General features: G+C 50.5%; 1 protein-coding gene across 5 annotated transcripts in view; it reads left to right on the top strand.

Moving 5' to 3' along the window:
• NUP93 (nucleoporin 93kDa) overlaps positions 1-24,023 on the top strand; it is a 93,536-nt gene that overhangs the window by 68,892 nt on the left and 621 nt on the right. For 4 of the 5 annotated variants that reach the window (XM_004693583.2, XM_012733189.1, XM_004693584.1 and 1 more), the window contains 16 exons: positions 859-933; positions 3,201-3,290; positions 4,766-4,905; positions 11,872-12,004; positions 13,346-13,503; positions 14,478-14,643; positions 14,866-14,959; positions 15,774-15,965; positions 16,587-16,713; positions 16,826-16,898; positions 17,151-17,195; positions 18,631-18,747; positions 19,448-19,566; positions 20,317-20,434; positions 20,888-20,971; positions 22,226-22,354. In XM_004693583.2, the coding sequence (XP_004693640.1) occupies positions 859-933; positions 3,201-3,290; positions 4,766-4,905; positions 11,872-12,004; positions 13,346-13,503; positions 14,478-14,643; positions 14,866-14,959; positions 15,774-15,965; positions 16,587-16,713; positions 16,826-16,898; positions 17,151-17,195; positions 18,631-18,747; positions 19,448-19,566; positions 20,317-20,434; positions 20,888-20,971; positions 22,226-22,354 (1,860 nt within the window). Of the gene's footprint in view, positions 1-858; positions 934-3,200; positions 3,291-4,765; positions 4,906-11,871; positions 12,005-13,345; positions 13,504-14,477; positions 14,644-14,865; positions 14,960-15,773; positions 15,966-16,586; positions 16,714-16,825; positions 16,899-17,150; positions 17,196-18,630; positions 18,748-19,447; positions 19,567-20,316; positions 20,435-20,887; positions 20,972-21,464; positions 21,614-22,225; positions 22,355-24,023 lie in introns of those variants that run through there. The other variant, XR_001146114.1, reaches the window with a different exon arrangement.

The following is a 24,023-nucleotide window of genomic DNA, read 5'->3' on the forward strand; positions in this document are numbered from 1 at the left end:
GCTGCTCCCCTCAGCAGTGTACTTCATCGATCTGCCTGTTCTGCTCCCCACTCTGTCCCTGGTGAATCCTCTCACCCTCCACATCTCTCCGGCCTGTACCCCAGTTCTGTATGCATAAATAAATACATCTTTAAAAAAAAAAAGACTAGTGATTTATAGGGCTATGGTGTTGGCACATGGGTGACTCAGTGATGAGAAATCCACGGGGATTACAATTGAGATAAAAACATGTACAAAATGATGTAAAAATAAACTATTTAGTAAAAAAGACTAGTGATTTAGCCTACCCATATGTCAGTCCCTGTGAAGGGCCTGCAGCCATGCCCACTGGGGAGGGTGGGCACAAGCGCCGCCTGTGGCAGGTGCCAGCCTCCACTGAAGGGATGAGCGCGCCCAGCAGACGGGCCTCACGTTTTCAGATGCAGAAAATTAACCCAGCACCCCGTCTGCCTCAGTACAGGCTCTAGATCGGAAATGTCTGAATGCCAGTGTTGTGACCCCGAAGGCTCGATCCCCTCAGCTGTCTGAGGTGATTGATGGAACTAGGATGCCCACAAATAAAAGTGATGTCTTCACTGGTGTAGAAACAGAGATGAGATGAGGTGGAAAAGGATCTTGGGATTGGAATTGACTGTCGGAAAGACACGCGCCTGTTAATCGAGCCCTGTGCCCACTCCCGTCTCACGTGCGAAGAGTTGTAGTCTGTTGGAACCCTAAAAATCACCCTTTTGAAGAAATCTGACTATGAAACAAGCTTCTCACAGCTTTGTTAAAGATAAATACATGTATGACTTTTTTTTTTTTTTTTACGTAATTGATGCTGTTCTTAACCAGTTCTCAATTTGGATTTATCTACAGCCAAGTTACATCAGTGACGCAGGACCTCCAGGTCGAAGCTCTCTGGACAGCATCGAAATGGCCTATGCCCGGCAGGTGAGTGAGTGCTCAAGGAATTTCCAGTCAGGAAAAATCTTCCCTAAGCCCTCTGGGTATTAAAAGGGAAACGACTTCAGGTGAAAGTCAGTCCCTGCAAACAAGCTGGGTCTTTGTCCAGGATTCTGGGTTAATGTTTTGCCATCCAGGTCACTGGAGAATTCTCCCAAGCTGGGTGAGCAGAGTGGCCCAGATTTCACTTCAGGATACTGACGTCCGCCCTCTGCGCTGACCAGCCGCTCATTCTGCATTTGACAATGGCCCACGTACGGTGAAGCCTGAGTGACTGCCAATCAGCCAGGGGTTCTGATTCGTTGAAGTGCCCAGTAGGTCAAGAGTTTTATCAGAAAGATTTTTATTAACCTGTTGCTGAAATTTTTTTTTTTTTGGTTTGTATTTAATTTGTATACATTTTATGTTGAGTGTAGTCCCCATAGAAATCCCACCACCACTCACCTGCACACCATCACCTTAGTCCCTTGTGCGAGAGAAATTTTAATGTTTTTCAGCCTTGGCAAGCATAGCTAACTCAGCACTGCTCAGTATCGGCCTCGAGGGGCTCATGATACTTTGGGGACCACCGTTCTGCTGGTAGATCATGGCCGTCAGGAGTGTGGGTGTGGGTGAGCTATTTGTGGTGAGCACAGGGAATCTGTTGGACATCAGCTTCCCTGACAATAGCACTTACCTGGAATTCACTTTTTGAAACAAAGCAGTGCGTGCCACCACCGGTGTGTTTTATTCTGACTTGCCGCTGTCCCCACGCAGTGTCCAGAAGGGCGTGGAGGGCGGTGGCCTTGCATCACCTTTCCACCGACCTGCACAGCCACCGCCAAGGCTCGTGTGCTCAGTGGTCCTTTGAGGGGAGCGTGTGTTGGCACCACTGTGACCCTAGCACCACCCACTCCTGCCTCTCCTCCAGCCTGGAGAGGGGTGGTGGGAGCAGGAATACGTGGCAGGGGTGGAAGGGAGCAGGGAGCTGTGAGAACTCGTAGGCCCTATGCCATTGAACAGGATTCTACCTTCAGTTGTCAATGACTTAGCAAATGGAGTTCTGTTAGCTGAATTACCAGGTAGGCTGATGCTGTTATCAGAAATCCCTCTTGTAACCCTTTGGAGAAAAATTTTCTAAGTGTTTTTTCAGTTTTCCTCCTTCAGTGTGCCATCAGCACTTCAAACTCTAAGGAGCAGAAGCCCCTTTCCAGCCTGCTGCACACGAGCCCCGCTTCCGCCTCCCTCATGTCTCATGGCGGGGTTTCCTGTGTCTCTGCATCCTTTAAGTCTCACTTATTTTGTGGCTGACTTTCCATTGCCAGGGCTACCACCGGAGTCCGGGCCTAATGATTATAAGCTTCTGGGGCAGCTAAGAATCTTCTCTAACTGTAAAGTGTAAAGCTTCAGAAAACTAACGTTTTATACGACAGGCACCATAACGTCACACACGTCTGCTTACACAGCTGCCCCACCGGAAGTGAGGGCGTCTTTACAGCTGTGTTGAACACAGTACCTTGCCAAGGGAAGGCCTCTGATAAATGCTTGTTGAGTGAATACAGACCACCTATTGCTTAAATCTTTGCACAGAATCTTTATAACACCCCTAGAGGCGAGGCGCTGCCATCCCCCACTACGTCCAGGTACCTCCATTTCAGTAGGGTTCTGATTGGTCTGCTCACTGCCTTGTTCAGTCCTCGGTAGAGCGAGAGCTCCAAAGAATAAAACTTACTAGTTTTTAACCATTATTTTAGTTCTTTTCAAATAAAAGCAAAGTAATAGTGATTTTCCCCTTTCTTCAGAAAATGTTCTTCCCCAGGGAGCAGGAATGCTTTCCCCTACGTGTGCAGCAGCCGCTCTCCCGGCCGGCACTCATGCTCAGTCCAGAGTCCCGGACCTCGGCCCATGCAGCTTAGGCAGAACGTGTGCGCACTTTGCCTCAGCTTCCCAGCAGGTGGCGGGGGTGGTCCTTCTGTCATCCGGTCTTGCCCTTTGGTCTTTGCTCACTGTGCCTGAGGGTCTTCTGGGCAGGCACACAGAGCTGCCTGTGTGGGGGCAGCCATCTCTGGTGTCTGTTGAGGCGGCTGCCCGGAGCCCAGGGCCAGACGGCGGCTGCTGGAGGCCTTGCTGCCCGGGGGTGGCTCACCTAGCCACTTTGAGGAAGGCAGGGTCGGCTGCAGCGGCTGCTGGCTTTTCAGGCAGAAGCTGACTTCAGCAGTGCTTCTAGAGATTTGAAGAAGAGGTGAAAGTAAACACTTCGCTTTTCATCATTTCAGATTTATATCTATAACGAGAAGATTGTGAACGGGCATCTGCAGCCTAACCTCGTGGACCTCTGTGCTTCCATCGCAGAGCTGGATGATAAGGTAGTGCCGGGCGGACCCAGCAGGGCCTGGGGCGGTGTGCACACAGGGTTAGCAGCAGGCTGCCGCGGCAGAAATGCACTGAAGAGACGTTCTGTGAAATAAAATGTTAACTGTTCTTCAGAGTTTTATTTAGATAATTTGGGGGTGGTTTTTTGATGATTTTGTAAGAGAGTGTGTGTCTGTGTGTGGGGGTGTATGTACTGTGTGTGTATGTAATGTGTGTGTGTGAAAATATGTTTATATATAAATGCATCTCCAGAAGGCCCAGCCAGGATTAACTATCTGAAGAGTCCTCTTTCAACGGTATTTGCTTTGCAGTCCAGCCAAGTTCCAACTGTCCCTTTACCACTATCTTTTCCTAGACAAACAGCCTTTTTAACAGGAGCTGAATTATGAAGGTGATGTGCTCTTCACACTGATGAACTTTGAACTTGACTTGTGGGGGGGTTAAAGCATCCTTCACGCCCCACTGGTTCCATGTTCCATTCCTCCCGGCCTCTCCATCTTTATCCCCTTCCCTCAACTCTTATGACTGGTCAGTTTTCTCCCCCTGGGTGGAGGTGTGGTACATGGAGAGGTGATCAGCTAGATAGAGGATGGGTTGGTAAGTTGTCGGGAGGAAGAGAGGAAAGTCAGGAAGGATGGAATGGGAGCAGACATTCAGGCAGGCTGGGAGGGTGGGTTGTTTTGTTTTCTTGGTATTTTTTGTCTTCAAAATGCATCCAACTTTGTTCCTTTTAAATAGTAAAATAGAAGGCAATACAAACATCTAAAGTGGGGAAAAGCACAAGTCTGCTTTTTCTAACTGGTGTTGTCTTCCAAGAATTCTGAACTTTTATGAAAGTCGTCAAGCACTGAGGGAACACATTTTTACAGACAGATTTGTACCATGAGTCCCAGCTGGGGTGTAACAGGAGGAAGAGAACTCCTGCCCTCTCGTGGGGGCTGTCCCAGAGGCGTCTTTCAGAGAGAGTGAGTGGGAAGGCAGGTGCCAGGCTGCGGTGTGCAGGCGTGCTACGAGCCCTGGCCTGGAGTCTGCGGGAGTCAGAACCTGCGTTATTCAGGCCAGATGCTTATTTTAAGCCTCAACAACCTCAAATGACCTTGTAAGGGCTGGAAACTACTGGCGTTTAACCTCCTAGGGCGCTGAGTGATTGTAAGAGAGTGTGCGATATTCACTCTCTCAAGGGATGACCTGCAGAGATTCGGTGTTCTAGTGACTTTTATGGGGTCTTAATTATGTGGGTAGAGTTGTAATTGATCCGAAAACCCACTTAGAACAGGGTGCTCACTGATGATGGCACCTGGCAGCTGGTGGGACAGGGGTGCAGCTTCTGCACTGGCCCTGAGCTTGAGGGGCTCAGAGGACATCACACCCTCCCCCCGCCTTCCCCTGCCTGCCGTTGCGGCTGAGTGCTGGGGAGAGCCAGCTCCCTCAGCCCGCAGCGCTGACACGTGCGCTCCTGCTTGTGCAGAACATCTCTGACATGTGGGCCATGGTGAAGCAAATGACAGATGTGCTGTTGACCCCGGCCACTGACGCCCTGAAGAGCCGCAGCAGCGTGGAAGTGCGCATGGAATTCGTCAGGCAGGCCCTGGGCTACCTGGAGCAGAGGTGAGGCGCTCGACGCTGCGGGCTGTCTGGGGGTCCCTTAAAGCCAAATGCGCCGTGTTTTAAGTGCTCCTTAGGCTGAGCGCTCTGTGGCTGGTGTAATTGGAAGGGTGAGCCAGGCTGAGGAGTGGAATCCTGTTTCCAGAAACACACTTCCATGATACTAAAAACATGTCCGTGGGAGCACTGTTAGACTCCCTTCTCTTTCTCTTTCTCCGCTCGCTGTCCCTCCGCACAGAGCCATCACGATTGTTAGCCCTAATGCCTAGGTCCGGAGCCCGTTCCCTGGTGCCATTGAACCAGTATTCCTTACATGCTTTAGTTCTCTTCCAATATTTTAATTTTTACACGGCAGTATTGCCACCTTAAAGCCTTAGGAAGGCCCTCGAGTCTTTATTCTCTGCTCGGCTAATCCCTGTGAGTGCGGATCCTTCCCAGCTCCTAATGCCTGTGATTTGCGCCTGGGTTTCCACTTGCCACCGCCTCACTGACTGGACTCAGTCACTGGGGGGTAGGGTGGTGACTGTGCCCTGAGTCCGAACTATTATCCCCTTTGTTGCCTCCCTGTGGACACCCCTCCCAGCTCCAAATTGGCCAGTAGGGGCTGTCGTGAGTGTGCACCAGACCCTCTGTAGTTCAGAGCCAGCGCGCTGGGCCTCTGTTGGCTGGAGAAGAAAGCCAGGTTGAATGTGCTTGCCAAAGTGCAGCTCTTTGCCCCAGAGCCTGCCAGCGACCGTCTGGTGTGGCCGGCCTTTAACAAAACAGTACCTCACTAGAAGTCGTAGATTTCCTGGGTGTTACTGAGGTAATTTGGATGTGGTAGAGCCAAGACTTTTTATACCAAATCCTGTAGTAGTTCTACAATAGCGGCATGGGGCGAAACGCCGTCAGGCGTACTAAACTCACTAACCTCTATTCCCTTGTTAAGAAGAACCCGAAATTCCAAGCGGTTCTTTATTCCTGCTGTCATCGGCGCAAAAGACGTTATAAGCTCTCCATCAGGCTTTGACGGAGTTTTCCTCATGTACGTTTTGGGGGGGGTCAACCTGCAGCCCGAAGGACCTACTGTATGTAGTAGTATTTACTTGCTGTAAGTCAGCAAAATATGAGTCACAGTCTCTTACAGCATACCATAGCCTTCAGGATTTTTAACGTGCTGCTTGTGATTGCCTTTTGCAGGGCGCATCTGGGCGGCAGCCCTGGCGAGGCTTCCCCAGTGCTGCAGGCTGCTTGCTTTGGCTACTTACCTGGTTTCTTGCATATTCGCTTCATCTTGCTTTTGTCCATTTATTCCTTTAGCCGTGCTTGAGCCATTTGAGAGCTTCCTGTGTATAGTTATGGTAACCATGTTTTTTTTCCATATTCTGGTGGCTTCCTTCTGTGGTAACTGTGTGTTACCTTTTTGGATAGAGGACAGGTTTTAGGACAGTTATACTCATTTTTAGAGGATTCTCGTTGCTGCTCTTCCAGTGACTGTGTATCTGTATCTGTGTGTGCTGATGATCTCAGATGATGTACCAAGCGGCAAAGGTAGATCCAACTGCAAATGCTTTCTCAAATTCAGCTTGAAAATGCTGAGAAAATGCAGTGCTGGCCTGTCTGTTCCCTTCCACATCCCAAATTTGAAGCTCGTCCTCAGCAACTGAGATCTAGCTGCCTCTTCAGCTGGCGAGTCGTGGGCTGTCTCAGCTCAAGGTGAAGGGCCACAGTGAAGTGCACGTTCCGGCACTGCTGGTCTCGTCCTCTGGCTCTAGTCCCTTTCAGCTTAAAATACATGTGGCGTTGAATGCACTTGTCAAATGGTAAAGGCTCATTTTGTAAATTTTTGAAAGACATCAAAAAGAAGGCCTGAGAAAGCGGGCAGGGTCTCCTGTACCACGTGCAGAGGCTTCTGGTACTTCGTTATTTTTTTTTTTTCTTAGACACAGTTATGATCAAGTTGTAAATATGTAGTTTAATATAGTGTTTTAAATTATTTGCAAGTATCATTTTTGCATCAAAACCCCAATGAGTCTGCTTTCTGGAGTTGACCATCAGTGCTCACTCCCTGTCTCTCTGTCTGTTATTATTCTGTTTTTTTTTTTTTTCTGTTATTATTCTTAATCTGGTGTGAACATCTTTGTGCATAAGGAGCACCTGGCTTTTTGAGGCAGTTCGTTTTGCTTTGGACAAGAAACATACTTAGAATGTTCTCTCTTATATTAACTTCACAGTTGGCTACCTTAGCATGGAAGCTTTAAAGAGCTGTATGAGGTTTTCAGAAGCATGTGTCATGGAGGGGATGGTAGGAAATTATCACTTGTAACCACCAGGTTGGTAATTGGTTTAGCAAGGATAAGTAATGGAAGCTGAAACTGTTGGGTGAAAGATTGTTAGGGGACAGCACGTGACCTCCAAGCGTCACCCTGCAGGGTGCTTACTAGTTCTAAGCGAGGAACGTACTTCTGTCGTGGTGAAGTACGGTGGACACTATCTTGAACTGAGTCACCAAACCCCATTTTACCAAGAATGGGACATGTGTGTTTGGCTCAAAGCCTAAAAGATACAATCCCAAGTGCCATAAACCTGAATGTTGAAATCCTGAAAAAGCAAAATTCCCAAAGCATAACATCTTGAAAATGTACTTTGGGTAAACATAATAAAAATTCTTTAAAGATACTTACTAACATTCCTCATTGTGATCATTTGAGAAACAACATGACAGACATGTGGTAACATATCTCGCATAAACGCCTGCATCTGCGATAGTTTTTCATGTCTTCAGGAGTGTCAGCCTCTCTGTGTCCAGGCATGATGCTTACACTCGAGTCAGCATTGTGATCGTGAACTCTACTGAGTCGGCTTTGTCTAAAATGAGTCAGCTCCCGAAAAGTCTGGACCTCATTATGTGTCCAGTTGTTGTAGAGATGACATGAAATGTAGAGATGACATGACATGTAAAACACACACACACACACACACACACACACACACACACACACACACATATAGCTGGCAATTTGAAGTAGTGAGGGGGTGGACTAAACCATAGAAAAGCAATTTTTAAAATGAAAAGGACAGTTCTACTATGCGGAAGTGTATAACAGGGACAGGTTATGAGTGTGGCCCCGAAGTGGTCCCTAAGAGAACCACGAGCTCCACTTTGGAGCCTTACACTGCAGGGAGCAGCTGCTCGTTTACTTTGCGAGTGTGGCTCTCCTCAGAGGACACGCTCACGTCCGTTTTCTGGCGGCACAGCTCTTGAGGTTCTGCGACCGTACGCCGACGTGAGCACCCCTAAGTTCGTCTCCGTCCTGTGTGTTTCAGATGCAGGGGGAGTTTTCCCCCACGTGCTCACGCACGGAGCGTGTGTTTGCCAAAACTACACTGCTGACCGAAGGGCGGCGCCACTCTGCCATGCTCAGCTTTTTTTGTGTATTCTTTCCTTTGTTAATTTTTTTTCTTATGTCATCGTAGTCCCGAGATCTCCCGCCACCATGTCCCTGAACCATCACCACATTCCCTTGCATTCTTCCCTCCCCTGTTCTGCACTATCCGTCTTCCGCTGGATGCCTCAGCTCTTGGTAGTTTTGACTTTTTGACTGGCTGGATGCCTCAGCTCTTGGTAGTTTTGACTTTTTCTTGGCTTCTTGTTTGGTTTCTCCATATTCTACATGTAAGTGAGAGCATCCAGTATTTACCTTTTCCTTGTGACTGACGTCAGCTAATATAATCCCTTCCCACTCCAGCCATGTTGCCGCAATTGGCATGTGTTTGTCTTTCTTGATTCCTGTATAATATTCCATTGCATAAATAAACCACGTTTTTTTTTTTATTAAAAAGTTTATTTTTACATCATTTTGCACATTTTTTTTTCATCTCAATTGTAATCCCCACAACCACAACGTTTTGATCCAGTCATCTATTCGGGGGCATTTGAATTGCTTCCATATCTTGACTATTGTTTAACAGCACTGCAGTAAACACAGGAGTGCAGGTTTCCTTTCAAACTAATGTTTTTATGTCCTTTAGGGTGATCGTAGGCATGGAATCCTGGATCATTTGGTAGCTCCATTTTCAGTGTTCTGAGGGACCTCACAGCTTTCCATAGTGGCTGGATCAGTTTACATCCCCACCGGCAGTGTAAGAGGAAGCCTTTATCTCCACATCCTCTCCAGCATTTGTTGCTTCTGATTTTATTAGTGTGGGCCATTCTCACTGGTGTGAGGTAGTAGCTCATTGTGGTTTTGATTTGCATTTCCCTAGTAAGTAGTGATGCTGAGTATTTTTCATATGCCTGTTGGCCATTTGCATTTCTTCTTTGAAAGAAGTGGCTGTTTAATTGTTTTTGCCCATTTTTTGACCAGGTTGTTTGCTTTGTTTTTGTTGAGTATTGAAAATGCTTTGTAGACTCTTTTATTAGTCCCTTATGTGCCATATAGTGTGCAAATATTTTCTTCCATTCAGTAAGCAGTCTCTTTGTTTAGATTATTGTCTGTTTGCCATACAGAAGCTTTTGAACTTTTTGTAGTTCTAGCTGCTTATCTTCTCCTTTTTTTCCCTTGCTTCTGGAGAAGAATTCTCAAAGTTGTTTCTGAGGCTTGTGTCATGGAGTGTTTTGCCTGTTTTCTTCTATATATTCTATGATGTCAAGTCTTACATTCAGATCTTTTACCCATTTTGAGTTGATTTTTGTGCATGGTGTGAGGTAATCTGGTTTCATCCTTTTGCACATGTCAGTCCAGTTTTCTCAGCATCATTTATTGAAGAGTCTGTCCTTGTTCCAGTGTATGTTCTTTGCTCTTTTGTTGCAGATCAGTGAACATAGATGTGTGCACACAATTATTTTCAAACCAATCAAAAGTTTCACTGACATTTTGAAACAAATAGAGCTTCAGTTCATTGATAGCTGAGGCTATGTCATCTGAATTATCCACTGAATGCATTGGGCTTAATGAGAAAAAAAAATATTGGTAACATGAAATTTACTTTTAGAAGCCTTGATGGCACCTTTTTCTTTTCTTTCTTTTGGTTTTTTTTTTTTTTTGCACAGAAAAACTAGGGTGTAGGCTGGAAATGCAGGGGCAGAGGATTCATCAGAGTGGGAAAGCAGAACAGGTAGAGTGATTTAAATACGCTGCTGAGAGGAGAAGTCTGCTGCGCCAGTGGGCCAGTCCCTGGCTGGGGATGAACCTCGGGCCGTACTGGTGACAGCACTGAGACTTACATCCTAGGCCCCAGTGAGTCCCTGGTGGCTCCTAATTTCAAATCTATCATTATGTTTTTCTGTTTCTATTGAAATCCATTTTCTTCAGCAAAATCTACCAAATTTTCAAAATAAGCATTTGTGATGTATTTCACTTTTCCCAGTCATTAATACATAAATGGGTGGTTATATTGTAGAATTTTCAGATCAATAAAATAGTGGGCTTTTGAATGGCCATCCATTATCCAAAGTGAGTTAATGTGCTAATTCTTCTGTTAGGTTTAGTGGTAAATATACAAAATCTGTTTTCTTTGGTAAGTCAAATCACTAACCAGAGTAGTTCACCATTTGATGTGTTTTGTAATACAAGAGGAAACTCTGTGTCAGCAAGTCTCTGATTCTCAAATAGATCTCCATTTAAAAATGTAAATAATATCTTATAGGAAATTGTGGGGGGGAAATTCCTCCCAGAATTATATTTTGATCTTCTGGGTTCATGGTTCTCAGGACTTTAGATGTTAAGGATTTTGATCCTTCAGGATTTCAACATTCAGGGTTACGCCTCTCCAGATTGAGATTGTATCTTTGGGGATTCTGATCATCTGCAACGCAAACTGCTGTTACCTACTTTGTTGTGGAGCTGGGTGGCCAGAACCGACATCCGTGAGAAGGTTAAATCGGAATCAGATCAAGAGGAAACTGTACAGCTTGTGAAATATTCTTCCAGACATCTGGCCTGGATATTTTGTAAAAGGTCACTGTCTAGAATTACCACTCATTAAGGAAGATGGGAATAACATGACAACGAAGTGCCATATATTTTTTGATTGGATCCTGATTTAAAAACACAGATATAAAGGTCACTAAGAAATTTGAATGTAGGTGATATTTTAAATAATGACAGTAATTTAGGGCCCTCCCTGGTGGTGCAGCGGGTTAAAGCACAGCACTAAGAAACTAAAGCCACTTCCGCATGAGTTCGATTCCCGCCTGCCCCGGAGGTGACCACATGACGTGGCAGACCTCTCCTGACCCGCTCCCTGTCCCCCTCAGCAGTGTACTTTGTCGATCTGCCTGTTCTGCTCCCTACTCTGTCTCTGGTGAAGCCTCTCGCCGCCCTGAGCCTCTGGCCTGCACCCCAGTTATGTATGCACAAAAAAATCTTAAAAAAAAAAAAAAGTAATTTAAGTTAGGTACAAGAATATCCTAATTTTTAGCCGATATATGGAGTAGTATTTACAGATGGGTAGCCCTTAATTTTTGTATTTCTATAAAATTTTCAAGTGGTTCAGAAAAAAAAATTGTACATGTATGTGTGTCTATATGTGTGCATGTGTATTTGCATGTGTTTTATATATGTACATACAGATACACAGACAATAGAAGTGGTGGGTCTACATAAAGGATATTTGAATATTCCTTGGACAATTTAATTTTCTTGTAGGTTTGATTTTTCAGAGAAAGAAGTTTTAAAAGAAGCCACTAGGGCTTTAGACTTGTGAGCCGGAGCAAATATTATTCTGCACATTAGCCCTGAATGCTTTAGAAGTGTACAGTGGTGTCCCTCCAGGGTTTGTTTGCACATCCAGTGAGGAGGAATCTTTAGTGACCCACTGCTTGCTGAATAAGTGATGCAGCCTGCTTCGGAGTATGCACCACTGTGTTACGTCTCCAGGCCAGTCCCTGCCTTGCCGTGCTCATAGTCTACCGATGTGCATTTGGGCTTAGATATGTGCAGTATGTATTTTTCAACAGCCCTGTTTTCTTCTTTAATTTTTGTCTAGTTATAAGAATTACACCCTTGTGACTGTCTTTGGAAATTTGCATCAGGCCCAGCTGGGCGGGGTGCCTGGAACGTACCAGTTGGTTCGAAGTTTCCTGAACATTAAGCTTCCGGCTCCCTTGCCTGGACTCCAGGTATGTCAGCTCTCTCTGTGTGATCAGTTTGCCCCCAGAACAGTCTCTCTTCCGTAGGTGTTTTAGGTTAAAATACAGTTACCCATGAAAACTGCTGTATGGAAAAGAGACTAGGGATGGGATAAGGGGACAAGAGGAGGAGCTGGAAGATCTTGGGGGCCGGTGGAACAGGAGTCCAGGTGAGTACCTCTGGATGGTGGAGGATGCAGCTGGGGCTGATGTCATTGGATCCCGGGTGTGTTTGAAAACACCGATGATGACTTATTGAAGAATTTGGATGTGGGAGTGAGAGGCAGAGTCAGGGAATGATTTCCGAGATTGCTGACTCAAAACAGCTGGAAGGGTGGAATTAGATGTGGCTCTGATCACAGCAGTCCAGTGGATGGAATACCTGACAGCTGGTCGGCATTCTCGGTGCAAAGTACTGTTCTGAAGCCGCATGCCAAAGTGGTGTGGCCTCATAAAGGAGGGGAGGGCCACGCTTGGTTTGAAGATCAGGACTCAACCAGCTTGGAAATGGGTGTCCAGGGGCCGGGAACAGCATGAGCAAATGCAGAGAAGCAGGAGAGTTTCCGGCTTGTTGGGTGTGTAGCAGGGCTTGATGAACTGGGGGCCTGCTGGTGAAGGCCTGGGGTGCTAGGTCAAACATTTTGGATATAAATAGCTCTAAGGGGTTTGTGTGGAAAATGACATGGTCAGATTTGGGTTTTAAAGAGTCCTCCCATGTGGGAGGGAGGGTGGCCATGGGAGGATGTCTGAGGTCCAGTTCTAGAGGAGCTGCGAGAGCAGGGAGGGATCAGTGGCCATAGGTCACTGGGTGGGAAGAGAGCCCCAGTGCCTCGCCTGCCACAGACAGAGGTACTCAGTAAGTGCGTGAATGAAGATGCCTTATGAACACTTAATTATGACTATCTCGGACATTTTATAAACTCAGGTATGCTGAGAGTCTCCTGCTGGCCACTGGGCTGCTTCTTTTGCCCTTGCTCGCTAGAGGGTTGCAGGAATGCACATCTGTGTGGACTCACCGAGCACGGCACCACTTCACTGAGCTGCCGGGCGTCTTCGGGGGCCACCGATGCTGAGTCAGACGGTGCGCGTCGCACTTGAGGGGAAAGGCTGTACTAGAGCAGACTACCATTTACCGGCTTCCTTGGTCAATTTACTTAACATCCCCAGCCTCAGACTCCTTACGTGTACACAGGAAGGAGGCGCCTGCCGTTGGTCCCTACCCAGCAGGATTGCTGTGGCCATTAAGACACTTGGAACAAGGGGAGGGCGTGGCCGGGAGGCAACACGCGCAGAAGCCATTTGTCTGTTTACCTGAGCAGCTTCCTCTTTCAGGACGGAGAGGTGGAAGGTCATCCCGTGTGGGCACTGATTTATTACTGCATGCGCTGTGGAGACCTGCTTGCCGCCTCGCAGGTGGTTAACCGAGCCCAGCACCAGCTGGGAGAGTTTAAAACCTGGTTCCAGGAGTACATGAACAGCAAAGACAGACGGTATAGTGAACGGACACGCTAAATGAGTTTCTGCTTGGGGGAAGTGACGTTTAGAAAGAAAGTAAAACGCTGTCAGGTGGCAGTTGGAGACCTGCGGGAGCTCCGCCTGGCACTGGCATCCGGCGTCCTGCTGTGCGTTCAGGTGTTTGCTGCTCCCGCGCAGGGCTACAGCCGCGAAATGGCTTCAGTTACTCTGCCACCCCAGAGCACCCTGGCTGCTTGACTAAGTGAAGCTTTACTGATTTTCTCAAACACTCAGCTCAACACCAAAATGTGTTGTCACCCACTTTGTAGCCAGAACTGACTAGACTGAGAAGCTAATAATCGTGAAATGTAATCACGGAGCTGGTTCCCTGAGGTGTCCCGGTTGTTCTCTTGCATTAAGGAATGGCTAAGCCTTTGTTTTTCTCTGTCGTGTCAGTGTAGCTGGGCTTAAGTTCATGTTGAGACCCAGCTTAGATTTATGTACACACACATACAGGGAAATGATGATTACCCCTTTTGTGCTGCGGAAAACTAGGATGCTTTTTTCTGACAGTTACTGATGCCGTTTTCAGAAATTGCTTCAGTCATTAGCCTCTGTTTTGCTTGTAGGAGAAAGTTTAAAGTAGGATAATGTCTTAGGGTTTTCCCCACAGACCCTAAGGCGAGCATGTGTGTGTGCAAGTCGTTTAGTTGGGAGATGACCCCACATGCATGAGGGGATGAGAAGGAGGCCTGAGGGAGGTGGCTAAGATGGTTAGGAGAAGGACTCGCTCTCGTCCATCACTGTTCGGGGGCTCCTGGTCTGTGGAGGGAATATAACTCCTTCGGAGGATTTCTGATCTGCCCCTGGAGGCCTCCTTGAAGAAGCCAGCAGGAGAGACACAGGGGTCAGGCTGACCCCTCAGTCGCGAGTCAGACTGGGGGTGCCGGCAGGGGCACTTCCCTCTGTGCTGAAGCCTGTGACCCCGCTGTGTTCCCTGTGTGGTTAGATTGTCGCCAGCTACGGAGAACAAGCTCCGGCTGCACTACCGAAGGGCCCTCCGGAACAACACCGACCCCTACAAGCGCGCCGTGTACTGCGTCATCGGCAGGTGTGACATCACCGACAACCAGAGTGAAGTGGCCGACAAAACTGAGGATTACCTGTGGCTGAAGGTGGGGCCGCTTCCTTCTCAGCCTGCCATCTCCCATGTTCCACATACACAGTTTACCCGTGTAACATGTGATGCCAGTGGGGATCGCAGATGTCCTGTCTACTGGCCCCATTTTTCAGAGCAGAATTCCCATGTTCGTTAACGGAACAGCTACATCTCTGCCTCTGGCTGACAAGGTGGTTGATACTAATGCGTGTCTTTCTCTCGGGGGCGGGGGGTTTAGTTGAACCAAGTGTGTTTCGATGATGATGGCACCAGCTCTCCACAAGACAGACTCACTCTCTCACAGTTCCAGAAGCAGCTATTGGAAGACTATGGTGAGCTATCTTGCACATAACCACCATCTCTCTCATGCAATTAAGGTCTCTACATAGCTTTCCTTTGGGAAAACCTGTTTTATCTCTGGTCTCTATCTCACTCTCAAAACCTCGTGGATGATTACGCCTTTTATGCTGCGGAAAACTGGATGCTTTTTTTTTTTGACAGTTTCTGATTCCATTTTCAGAAATTGGTTCAGTCATTAGCCTCTGTCTTCCTTGTAGTAGAAAGTTTAAAGTAGGTTCATGTCTTAGGGTTTTCCCAGCCGACCCTAAGGCGAGCATGTGTGTGCAGTGGGAGACGTCACAGTGCAGCGAAACACTGCCTTCAGGTTCGCGTGGAGACCACGTGGTCGCGCGTGTCAGTGAGCTGTGTCTCCAGGCCCTGACTGCTCTGGTCGGCAGGCAGGGAGCGCTCGCAGTGACTGTCTCCTGCCACACCCACCCATCAGTTAATAGCCCTGGGATGAAGATTCCAGCCAGTGGCCAGCATCTGCGAACTGAACCTTTGCCTCTCCGCCCCTCTCCCTGTTGCGTGACTCGCCAAGATCCAGGGGATAAACGACCCCTCTCGTAGTCTGTTTTAAGGTCCTGAACTCAGTTTGGGCTTTATAACATGGCCCCTGCCTGCCGGCGTGTGTGAGGTCTGGAGGCGGCTGTGGACCAGGTCATGATTCACGTGACAGTTCTGGGCAGTTCGCTCGCCCGGTCGCTCGTCCTTCCGTCCTGCCCTGCGAGCCGGGGCTCTCAGGGCCGCAGGGGGCGGGGCTGCTGGCGGCCGGCTCCTCCTGAGCCTGTTCTCCTCCCTGCCCAGGCGAATCCCACTTCACAGTGAACCAGCAGCCCTTCCTCTACTTCCAAGTGCTCTTCCTGACGGCGCAGTTCGAGGCCGCCATCGCCTTCCTCTTCCGCACGGAGCGGCTGCGCTGCCATGCCGTGCACGTGGCGCTGGTGCTCTTTGAGCTGAAGCTGCTTCTGAAGTCCTCGGGGCAGAGTGCTCAGCTCCGTGAGTATTTATGGGCGACGGAGTGGCCGTGCCTGGCCCCCGGGGGCACAGACGGGACTGCACCTCGTGAGGGTGTGAGCGGGCCGCGCCGGTCCTTCCGGAGCATGCTAGACAGCTCGGCTTCTTGGGTGATTAATGTTGGGGTTCTTGCTGCTCCCTTTCTCCCGCAGTGGTCCCTGCGGTGTGGAACATATAAAGTGCTGTAGGAATTGCTGGCTTTACCAAAACGGTGCAGGCGAAGCAGTGGCTAGGTCATCAGTCTGGCCGCACTGGGCTCTAGTCGGACACCCGACCGGCCTCCAGGCACCCTTGATCCAGGAGGGAGAGAAGGTGCAGGTGGCGGGATGGTCCAGGTCACTCCAGAACACGTGTCCTTGTGGCCAGTCGCCTCTATCTTTTCGTTTAAAGACGGGCTGACTAGGCACTTGCCACAGAAAGCCAGCTCCTGCGTCCTGTGCGTGGAGAGGAACTGAGGACGGCGTGCTCGGGAAGGGAGCTGGCTGCGCTCAGGGGCGGACGCCTGGCGTGGGCGTGGGTGGGCTCTTCGCACTCGGCTCCCGCGGCTGCCGGTGCGGGGGTCAGGGGCAGCATGATGTGACCAGTTCTGTCCCCCGGGCGCAGTCAGCCATGAGCCTGGGGACCCCCCCTGCATGAGGCGGCTGAACTTTGTGCGACTGCTCATGCTCTACACCCGCAAGTTCGAGGCCACAGACCCGAGGGAGGCGCTCCAGTACTTTTACTTCCTCAGGTAACACTGGCTCTGGCCCTTTGCTCCCACTGGCTCCGATTTCTGCCCTCTGGGAAAGACTCTGAGGCGCTGAGTCCACACCAGAAACCAGGTCGCTTTTCTTCCCGAACAGGGATGAGAAGGACAGCCAAGGAGAAAACATGTTTCTGCGCTGTGTGAGCGAGCTTGTGATAGAAAGCCGAGAGGTACGCTGGCTCCGGGCCGCCCCGTGTGAGCTCCCGCCCTGGCCCTCGTGTGGGGAGGCCGCCTGGGGCCTGGGGATCACTGGCGCTTGCTTGGTTTGGGCAATGAGAGCATTCGCTCACGCTCGCTGTTTTCTGATTTGTTTAAAACCTCCCCGCCTTCCCCATTTCCTTCCCATCTGCTAACTCCAAACCACTGTGGATTGTTGTTTATCTTTGTCTAGTAAATTGAGTAAGTTTTTCTTGTCTCCACAGTTTGATATGATTCTTGGGAAACTGGAGAACGATGGAAGTAGAAAGGTGGGTTCCCATGCCCTGAGAGATGTGTTAGTTTGCAGTTGGGATGCAATTAGATTTTAGGGTTCAAGGCTCAAAGATGCAAATCTGAGTGAAGTTACTTTAAAAAAAAAAAAATTGCAGGCACCAGATGATGACCTTAACTTTGCACGTTTATATTCTCCTTAAAATATGTAAATTTCCAGTTATGTTCAAGACACTCATGTGTTTATGCCTGCCACTTTTCAAGCTGGAAAAGCTATATTTCTGCCATTCTTGGCTCAGAAAATATACAAGAAAAGAAATCAATTATTACACCTATTCTTCCCAATGGAAAAGTTGGAAGTGAGCTTTACCTCTCCCCAAAGGTGGTTCCTGAGGGTCCGGGCCCCTGCCTTGACCCCAGGTGTTCTGAGTCCTGGCCACCCTGAGGCCCATTGTGTCTAGGGGTGGCAAAGCAGAGGAGACCGGTCCTGACCCCACTGGACACTCCTTGTAGCCTGGGGAAAGTCACCTGCCTCTCTTCAGCCCTCACTTTCTCGTGTGTAAGGCGCCCTGGGTCGTGGGCGCCCTCGACCCAGCAATCACAGACGAGCTCACGCTGGTCACGCCGCCCCGCTCAGAAGACAGACCAGCTGCCAGACTGGTGGCCTGCTGTGCGCACTGGGCAGCCACGGTTGCACCAACACGCTGCACCAAGCACTTACAAGTGTCTAGTTAGTAGCCCAAGTGTGGGTGGTGACTGTCTGTTTTCCAAGTGAGGGAACGGAGAGGAGAGGCGTGGGCCCTCGTGCTCACACAGCCAGTGCAAATGGGGCACACTGTGAGCCTGCGCCCCACTCTCAGCCCTTGCTCTTCACTCGTCCCTGTGCTGCGTGCAGGAGGCGGGCGCAGTCGTCCGTTTGTCCACGCTGGTGGAGGACCAGAATGGCCAGATGGCACTGACATGCACGCGCCTGGCCCGAGGCCTCTCAGTCTCCCGCGACCGTTCGGTTGCCGTCAGGCGGTGAGGGGCTTTAACTCCCTGGACTCCACTGGTCATGTATTTTTTCCACACCGAGTTTCTTTTGCTCTCTGTCTTAGCGACCCAAAGTCTCAGCCGTCTTCTCTGAGCCTGCTGATTTTTCCCTAGTGCCCATTCACCAGCAAACCCAAAACCGTTGATGATTTCATCTCTCCTTGAGGTCGTTTGGACATTAGGAAGCACAGATGTCTTACTGCTGACTCCTCTGTGCTGCCGTGAGCCTGCCTCTGCCTGTGTGGTTCCCATCATCCCTTCATAGCGCTAATGGACCCGTCCATCTTCAAGAAAGCCAGCTCTAGCTGATGAGATAGATGCATTGCCCAGGGCGAGCATTTTCAGTTAAAGTAGTTTTCAGGTCCAAATTGCTTCTCTGTGTTTAAAATAACAGCTCTGTGCACCCCTCTCTCCCCCCACCCCCATAATTTGTCTTGTCAGCCTGGAGTCATAGATAAGTTTACTAGTGACACGAAGCCTATTATCAACAAAGTTGCTTCCGTGGCAGAAAATAAAGGACTGTTTGAAGAAGCAGCAAAGCTTTATGACCTTGCCAAGGTAAAGCGCACCCTGTCCTCCTTCACACTCAACAGATCTGCTGGCCTTTGACACTAACTCACAGATATTTCGACGGTGCCATTATGGTGCTGCCCTCTCCGCTGAGGGGTTTTCTCCTACTGCTGAGGCAGTTAACTGTCCAGTCAGGGTGAAATTCCCATTCCACAGAATTATTTTTGGCCGCACACAGGCGCGTAGTGAAAGGCTGCCCTGCGGCCGCCGAGCTGTGGTCTTTGGCTGGCAGCAGATCGCGCGTCTCCCAGCTCTGGCAGCTCCGCAGGAGGAGACACCACCGTGCCCCTCCTCCGTTGGCTGCGGCCTCACTGGTGCCCAGCCGGGGAGCAGGGCTGACCGCTGGGACGTCGGAATAAGTGCTTCTGCCTGAGAACATCTGATGGTGCTGGGGGTGCGGTCTAAAAAAGATAAGGTGCTCTCCTTTTACCTGCCGAGAAAAGTGGGCAGAAAGGCTTCTAAAATTCTTTTTTCCCTTTTCCTGTGATTTGACTGAGGTCTAATTGAGCCTTAGGAAATGCAGACAGTAAATGGACAGCCAGTGAATTCTCCCTGACGTGTGTCCGTATCCACCACCAGACCAGCCCCAGAGCATTTCTACCCATCACCCAGGACGTTCCCTCTTTGGTCTTGGTGATGTATTTTGTCCTTTCATTGATTATTTGCTTAATGTTTAAAATCCACACAGAATGCTGACAAGGTGCTGGAGCTGATGAACAAGCTGCTCAGCCCTGTCGTCCCCCAGATCAGCGCACCACAGTCCAACAAGGAGAGGCTGAAGAACACGGCCCTGTCCATTGCTGAACGGTGAGGTTGGGCCAGCAGCTGCACAGCTGTGTGACCAGTGTTTCCCGAGGCAGCTCCCTCCTGCCAGCACTTGGGGTTTCGGCCCCCCACATCATGACCAGTGGGAACCGTCAGACTTCTAGAATGTTTGCCCCTAATAAAGGGTAGGAAAGGGCATCTCAGCATGTCTCTCCTGAACACGGCGTTTAATTTAGGACCTTACAGTCATGTACACTGTATCGGCCGCCCCAAAGCCCTGGGAACAGAGGTAGGATGGGGGGTTTCAGCAGTGTGGCGCTGGGGTTTCAGAAGCCTCCCTCCGCCCTGGCAGTCACCGGAGTTCCTCCACTGCAGCCAGTGGAGCTGCCAGGCCACGTGCCAGTCTCTCTGTGCGCCCTGTGCCGACAGGCCTAGGGAAGGGCCCAGGGAAATCTGGCTGGGGCTGTCCCGAGGTTGCCCAGAGAGTTCCTGGGCAGATGGGCCTCTCGGTCTCGCAGTCTCGGTGATGGTCGCTGGACGTGTGGCCAGAGAGACCTGCGCCCTTTGTAAAGGTTCGATGCCGAGATGGTGATGGAGGCCGGAGCGCATATTCCTGCCTCGAGCATGTTTATACCCGTGTTAAGTCCACCGTCAGAGGCATGGCTGTTCAGGAAAACATGCTGTTTCCACTTCGCCTCTCTCCTTACCCAGAGATGTCTCTCAAGTGCCATGTTAGATGTTACATGGAAATTCATAGCCTGCCCCTCCCCCACTATTTTTTTTGTCTTTCAGGTACAGGGCTCAAGGAATCAGTGCGAATAAATTTGTGGACTCCACATTCTATCTTCTGCTGGATTTGATCACCTTTTTTGACGAGTATCACAGTGGACACATTGACAGAGCCTTTGATGTAAGTTTCAGGGGTGCTGGGTGTGCAGGCTCACGTTCACGCTCGAGAAGCAGCTTTCTTCCCAGGAATGTCGCCACTGTGCCTGCTATGTGAAGACAAGTGTAAATTAAGGAATGTAAAGGGAGTTTCTGTCGTGTTATTTACTATTCTGCTCCCCTTTAATGTGAAGACAGAAAAGTTTCTCAGAGTAATTTGAAATCACTGAATTTTAAAACAGCCCCAGAAAATGAGGATAGGAAGTAAGTTAATCAGCGAGGTAGAAGCAAGGCCATTGTGTATATTGGTGGGTTTTATTTGTCATCTTTTTCTTTCGGAGGGGCTGGTCGGGGGCTGGTGTACAAGGACAGTGGGTTTGCTGCTCAGAAGCCCTCTCTGAGCGCATTAGACGCCAGTGTGCATCGGGAAGGTGAATGACTGATGCTGTCACGCGGCCGGCGTGCTCACTCCCGACAGATCATTGACCGCTTGAAGCTGGTGCCCCTGAGTCAGGAGAGCGTGGAAGAGAGAGTGGCCGCCTTCCGGAATTTCAGTGATGAAGTGAGTCCCTTTCTCCTGAGTTACAGACTGTCTTCCCCTGTCATGGGACCTCTTGTTTTAATGTAAGTGGCAACGTCAGGAAGCGTGGAGTCCTCCCATCTGCATTTCTGAGATGAGCCCATTGTAGGTACCCTGGGCTGACTTCTGAGAACAGCTGCCCCTAAGTTACTGTCTGGTTTCCCGACTCCGGAATACAGTTGCTTGAGCGACCAGACACGTGGGGGAGGAACGGGTTTGACCCGGCGATGGCTGTTGTAATTCTGAGTTATCCACTTGTTCTCAAGGGTGGGGCAAAATTGGAGTTTAATTCTGATCTTTAAGTTTCCACTGGGTGCATGAAAAATGCATCACGATTCTCTTCCTTCTTTCCCTTCCTTGAACTGTCTTGTCTCAGGCGCGGTGATCCTGGCCTAGGTTATCACCACAAGCCTCGGGGCCACTGTCTCATGGCAGCTTTTTTTTTTCTTTTCCTTAAAAACATCTTCACACCCAGGCCCACTCCCCCCAAGTCCTGGTGTCCCTGCTCTGAGCCGCAGCCTGGACCTCCCCCGGTTGTCCCCATTGCAGCTTGGGCAAAGCTCTGCCTGGAACCAGGTGCCCAGGGCAGCGGCCTGCTTCCAGCTGGCACCGTGCTGTTCCAGGGTACGGTTGGCCTTCCTCAGAAGCTTGTTTCTGTTTGGAGGAGGAGGGAAGGCAGTTTGTGCACGTGGAGTGGGGGGAAGGCAGGCAGTCACCTCCTGTGGTGAGCACCGTTCACAGGTCCAGCCCCTGGCCACCTCCTCTTCGTTTCTGCTGTCACTTCCTCCCTGAGCCGCCGCTGGCCTTCGGTGTTCTTGCCCCCCGTAAGCGGCGCGCCCTGCCTCGTGGGCCGCGCAGGCCGCCCTGACTGCGCCCACGGACTCTGCAGGAGCAGTGCAGCCCCATTTCCTGGGCCCAGAGCACGGGGAGGGGTGGGGACTGGACGGCTGTCCTGCTTGCCTCCCGTCCAGATATTTTGCTTTGGAAATCCCTTTGCTGGCCAGTCCGAGCCTGTGTGCTGTCCAGGCGTGGCCAGCATTTTGCCCCACTGCCCCTGCCTAAGAGGAAGCGAGCCCAAGGGTGACCGCCTGCCTCCAGAGTGCACTGCTTGGGTGCCGGGTGCCCTCGCCACCCTCCTGGCATCTGAGCGAGCGGCTGTGGTGCCCAGGCCTGTCCGGAGCAGCGTGGCCCTCTGAGGCTTCTCTTCTTCCTGACTTCACATGTTTCTCTCTGCAGATCAGGCACAACCTCTCAGAGGTGCTTCTCGCCACCATGAACATCTTGTTCACGCAGTTTAAGCGGCTCAAGGGGACGAGTCCCTCCTCGGCGTCCAGGCCCCAGCGCGTCATCGAGGACCGCGACTCTGTAAGGTCCCAGCGTGGCCCGAGCCACTGCTGAGCCCACCCTCGGGCCTCCGCGGCCCCCCTCGCGCCTCCGAGCGCCCTCCCCGCCCGCCACCCCGCCACCGGCAGGCCTTGTGTCGTGCGGCCGCTGCCCCTCTCCAGCTGAAATAGGAGGTGTTAAGTCCGCAGATGTCACCTTTAGAAAAATCAAACAGGGGGCCTATTGTAGAGCTCCCATGGGAATTCCTGCCCATTTTAATATCGGGGCTATTTTGTGAGCCTAAGCTCAGCATTTTACATCGAAACCGAATTCACTTTTGGTCAGAACATTGATGAAGTTTTGTCTCTGCCCTCATCCGACCTGCACAGTGATCCCAAGGAGGTGACTAGCTTGGCCACTGTTGCTGCCTCTTACAGCCGAGAGAACAGCGGCCAGTCGGGAGCTGCCCTTGGGAGCCGGCCTGTCTGACTCCTGTCCGGGCCGCTCTGCTCCCCTGGGGCCTTCGGTGGCGCACAGGGCCAGCGGGGTTCAGGCTTATAGGACACTGGGGTGCGCACAGCGTGTGTGTCCGACTGACTGGGCGACAGGGCCGCAGTATTTGAGCCAGTTAAGCCAGTGATGACTTAGAATTCCCTTCGCCTCAGCGTTTTGCTCACTTTTTGACAAGATTCTCAGTGTGGTGTTCCTTGATTTTGGTAAGGAGGAAACTAGATCCTTGGAAGTCTGGCTTCCGACCCAGGATGTCTGGGCTCTCTGCTGTGACCCTGCAGGCACGGGGCTGCGGCCTTCTACCCCGTGAACGATGCGGGCTTTTTCTCCTCTAGGACGTAGGGAGCATCCTAGCGTGGGGTGTGGACACCACCAAGGCAGCCTGTCCCCGTGTGCCCGGGAGGCCACTGCCCTCTGCCCTTGCACAGCCACAAGCCTGAACGGCACCAGCATAAATGTCAGGGCTGCGCCGTGGGGGCGCCTGTGTTCATGGTGAAAGGGCGAGTTCTCGCCGTGTGGGCCCGGGGCCTGCGAGGCAGTGTTTCTTTCCTCCTCCCCCACCCCGTGTGCTGCTCACAAGTTGGGGGGCTTGTCCACACAGAGTCGCCTTTTCTCCAGGGAGCTGTTTAAAGCCCAGCTGAACGCAGCTCATTTTCTGTGTGTGTCCTTAGGTATTCAGTTTCTGCGTGGCATGAATAAAGCCTGTCTTTCCCCTGTCTTTCTCTTGCGCACCCCTCTCCTTTTCTGTCTTTTTATGAAGGGCAGGGCCAGGTAGGGTTGAGGAGAGATTTACGTGTAAAAACTGCCTGCCCAAGGAGAGTCTGGGTCACTTCGCCTGATTCCCTTAGACTCAGGTGTAGTCACTTCAAGTCAGGCAGTCAAATGGGCGCACTCATCATGCAGAACAGACTCCTTCTGCTTTGCATGCTAGTACCTGCCTTTTTTTCTTCCTGAATAATCCTTAAGAAGCCTAGTAAGTGGCCCTCGGATTTTTCTTAAAAGTCAACTTAACTGGCTTACTGCTCAGTGACAGCCTCTGGTCCCCATGGAGTCAGATGGACAGACCCCACCCAGGAAGGCAGGGGAGGCCAGGGAGGGGGCCCAGGACCTGTCGGCCCACCCAGGGGCGGGCAGGCAGCTCGCCTGGCAGCCAGGCCTCTTGCCGTGACACCCTCTGCCACCAGGCCGGGATGAGCACTGC

Source organism: Condylura cristata, unplaced genomic scaffold (genome assembly GCF_000260355.1).
Source record: "Condylura cristata isolate star-nosed mole 26May11 unplaced genomic scaffold, ConCri1.0 scaffold00039, whole genome shotgun sequence".
Lineage (NCBI taxonomy): Eukaryota > Metazoa > Chordata > Mammalia > Eulipotyphla > Talpidae > Condylura > Condylura cristata.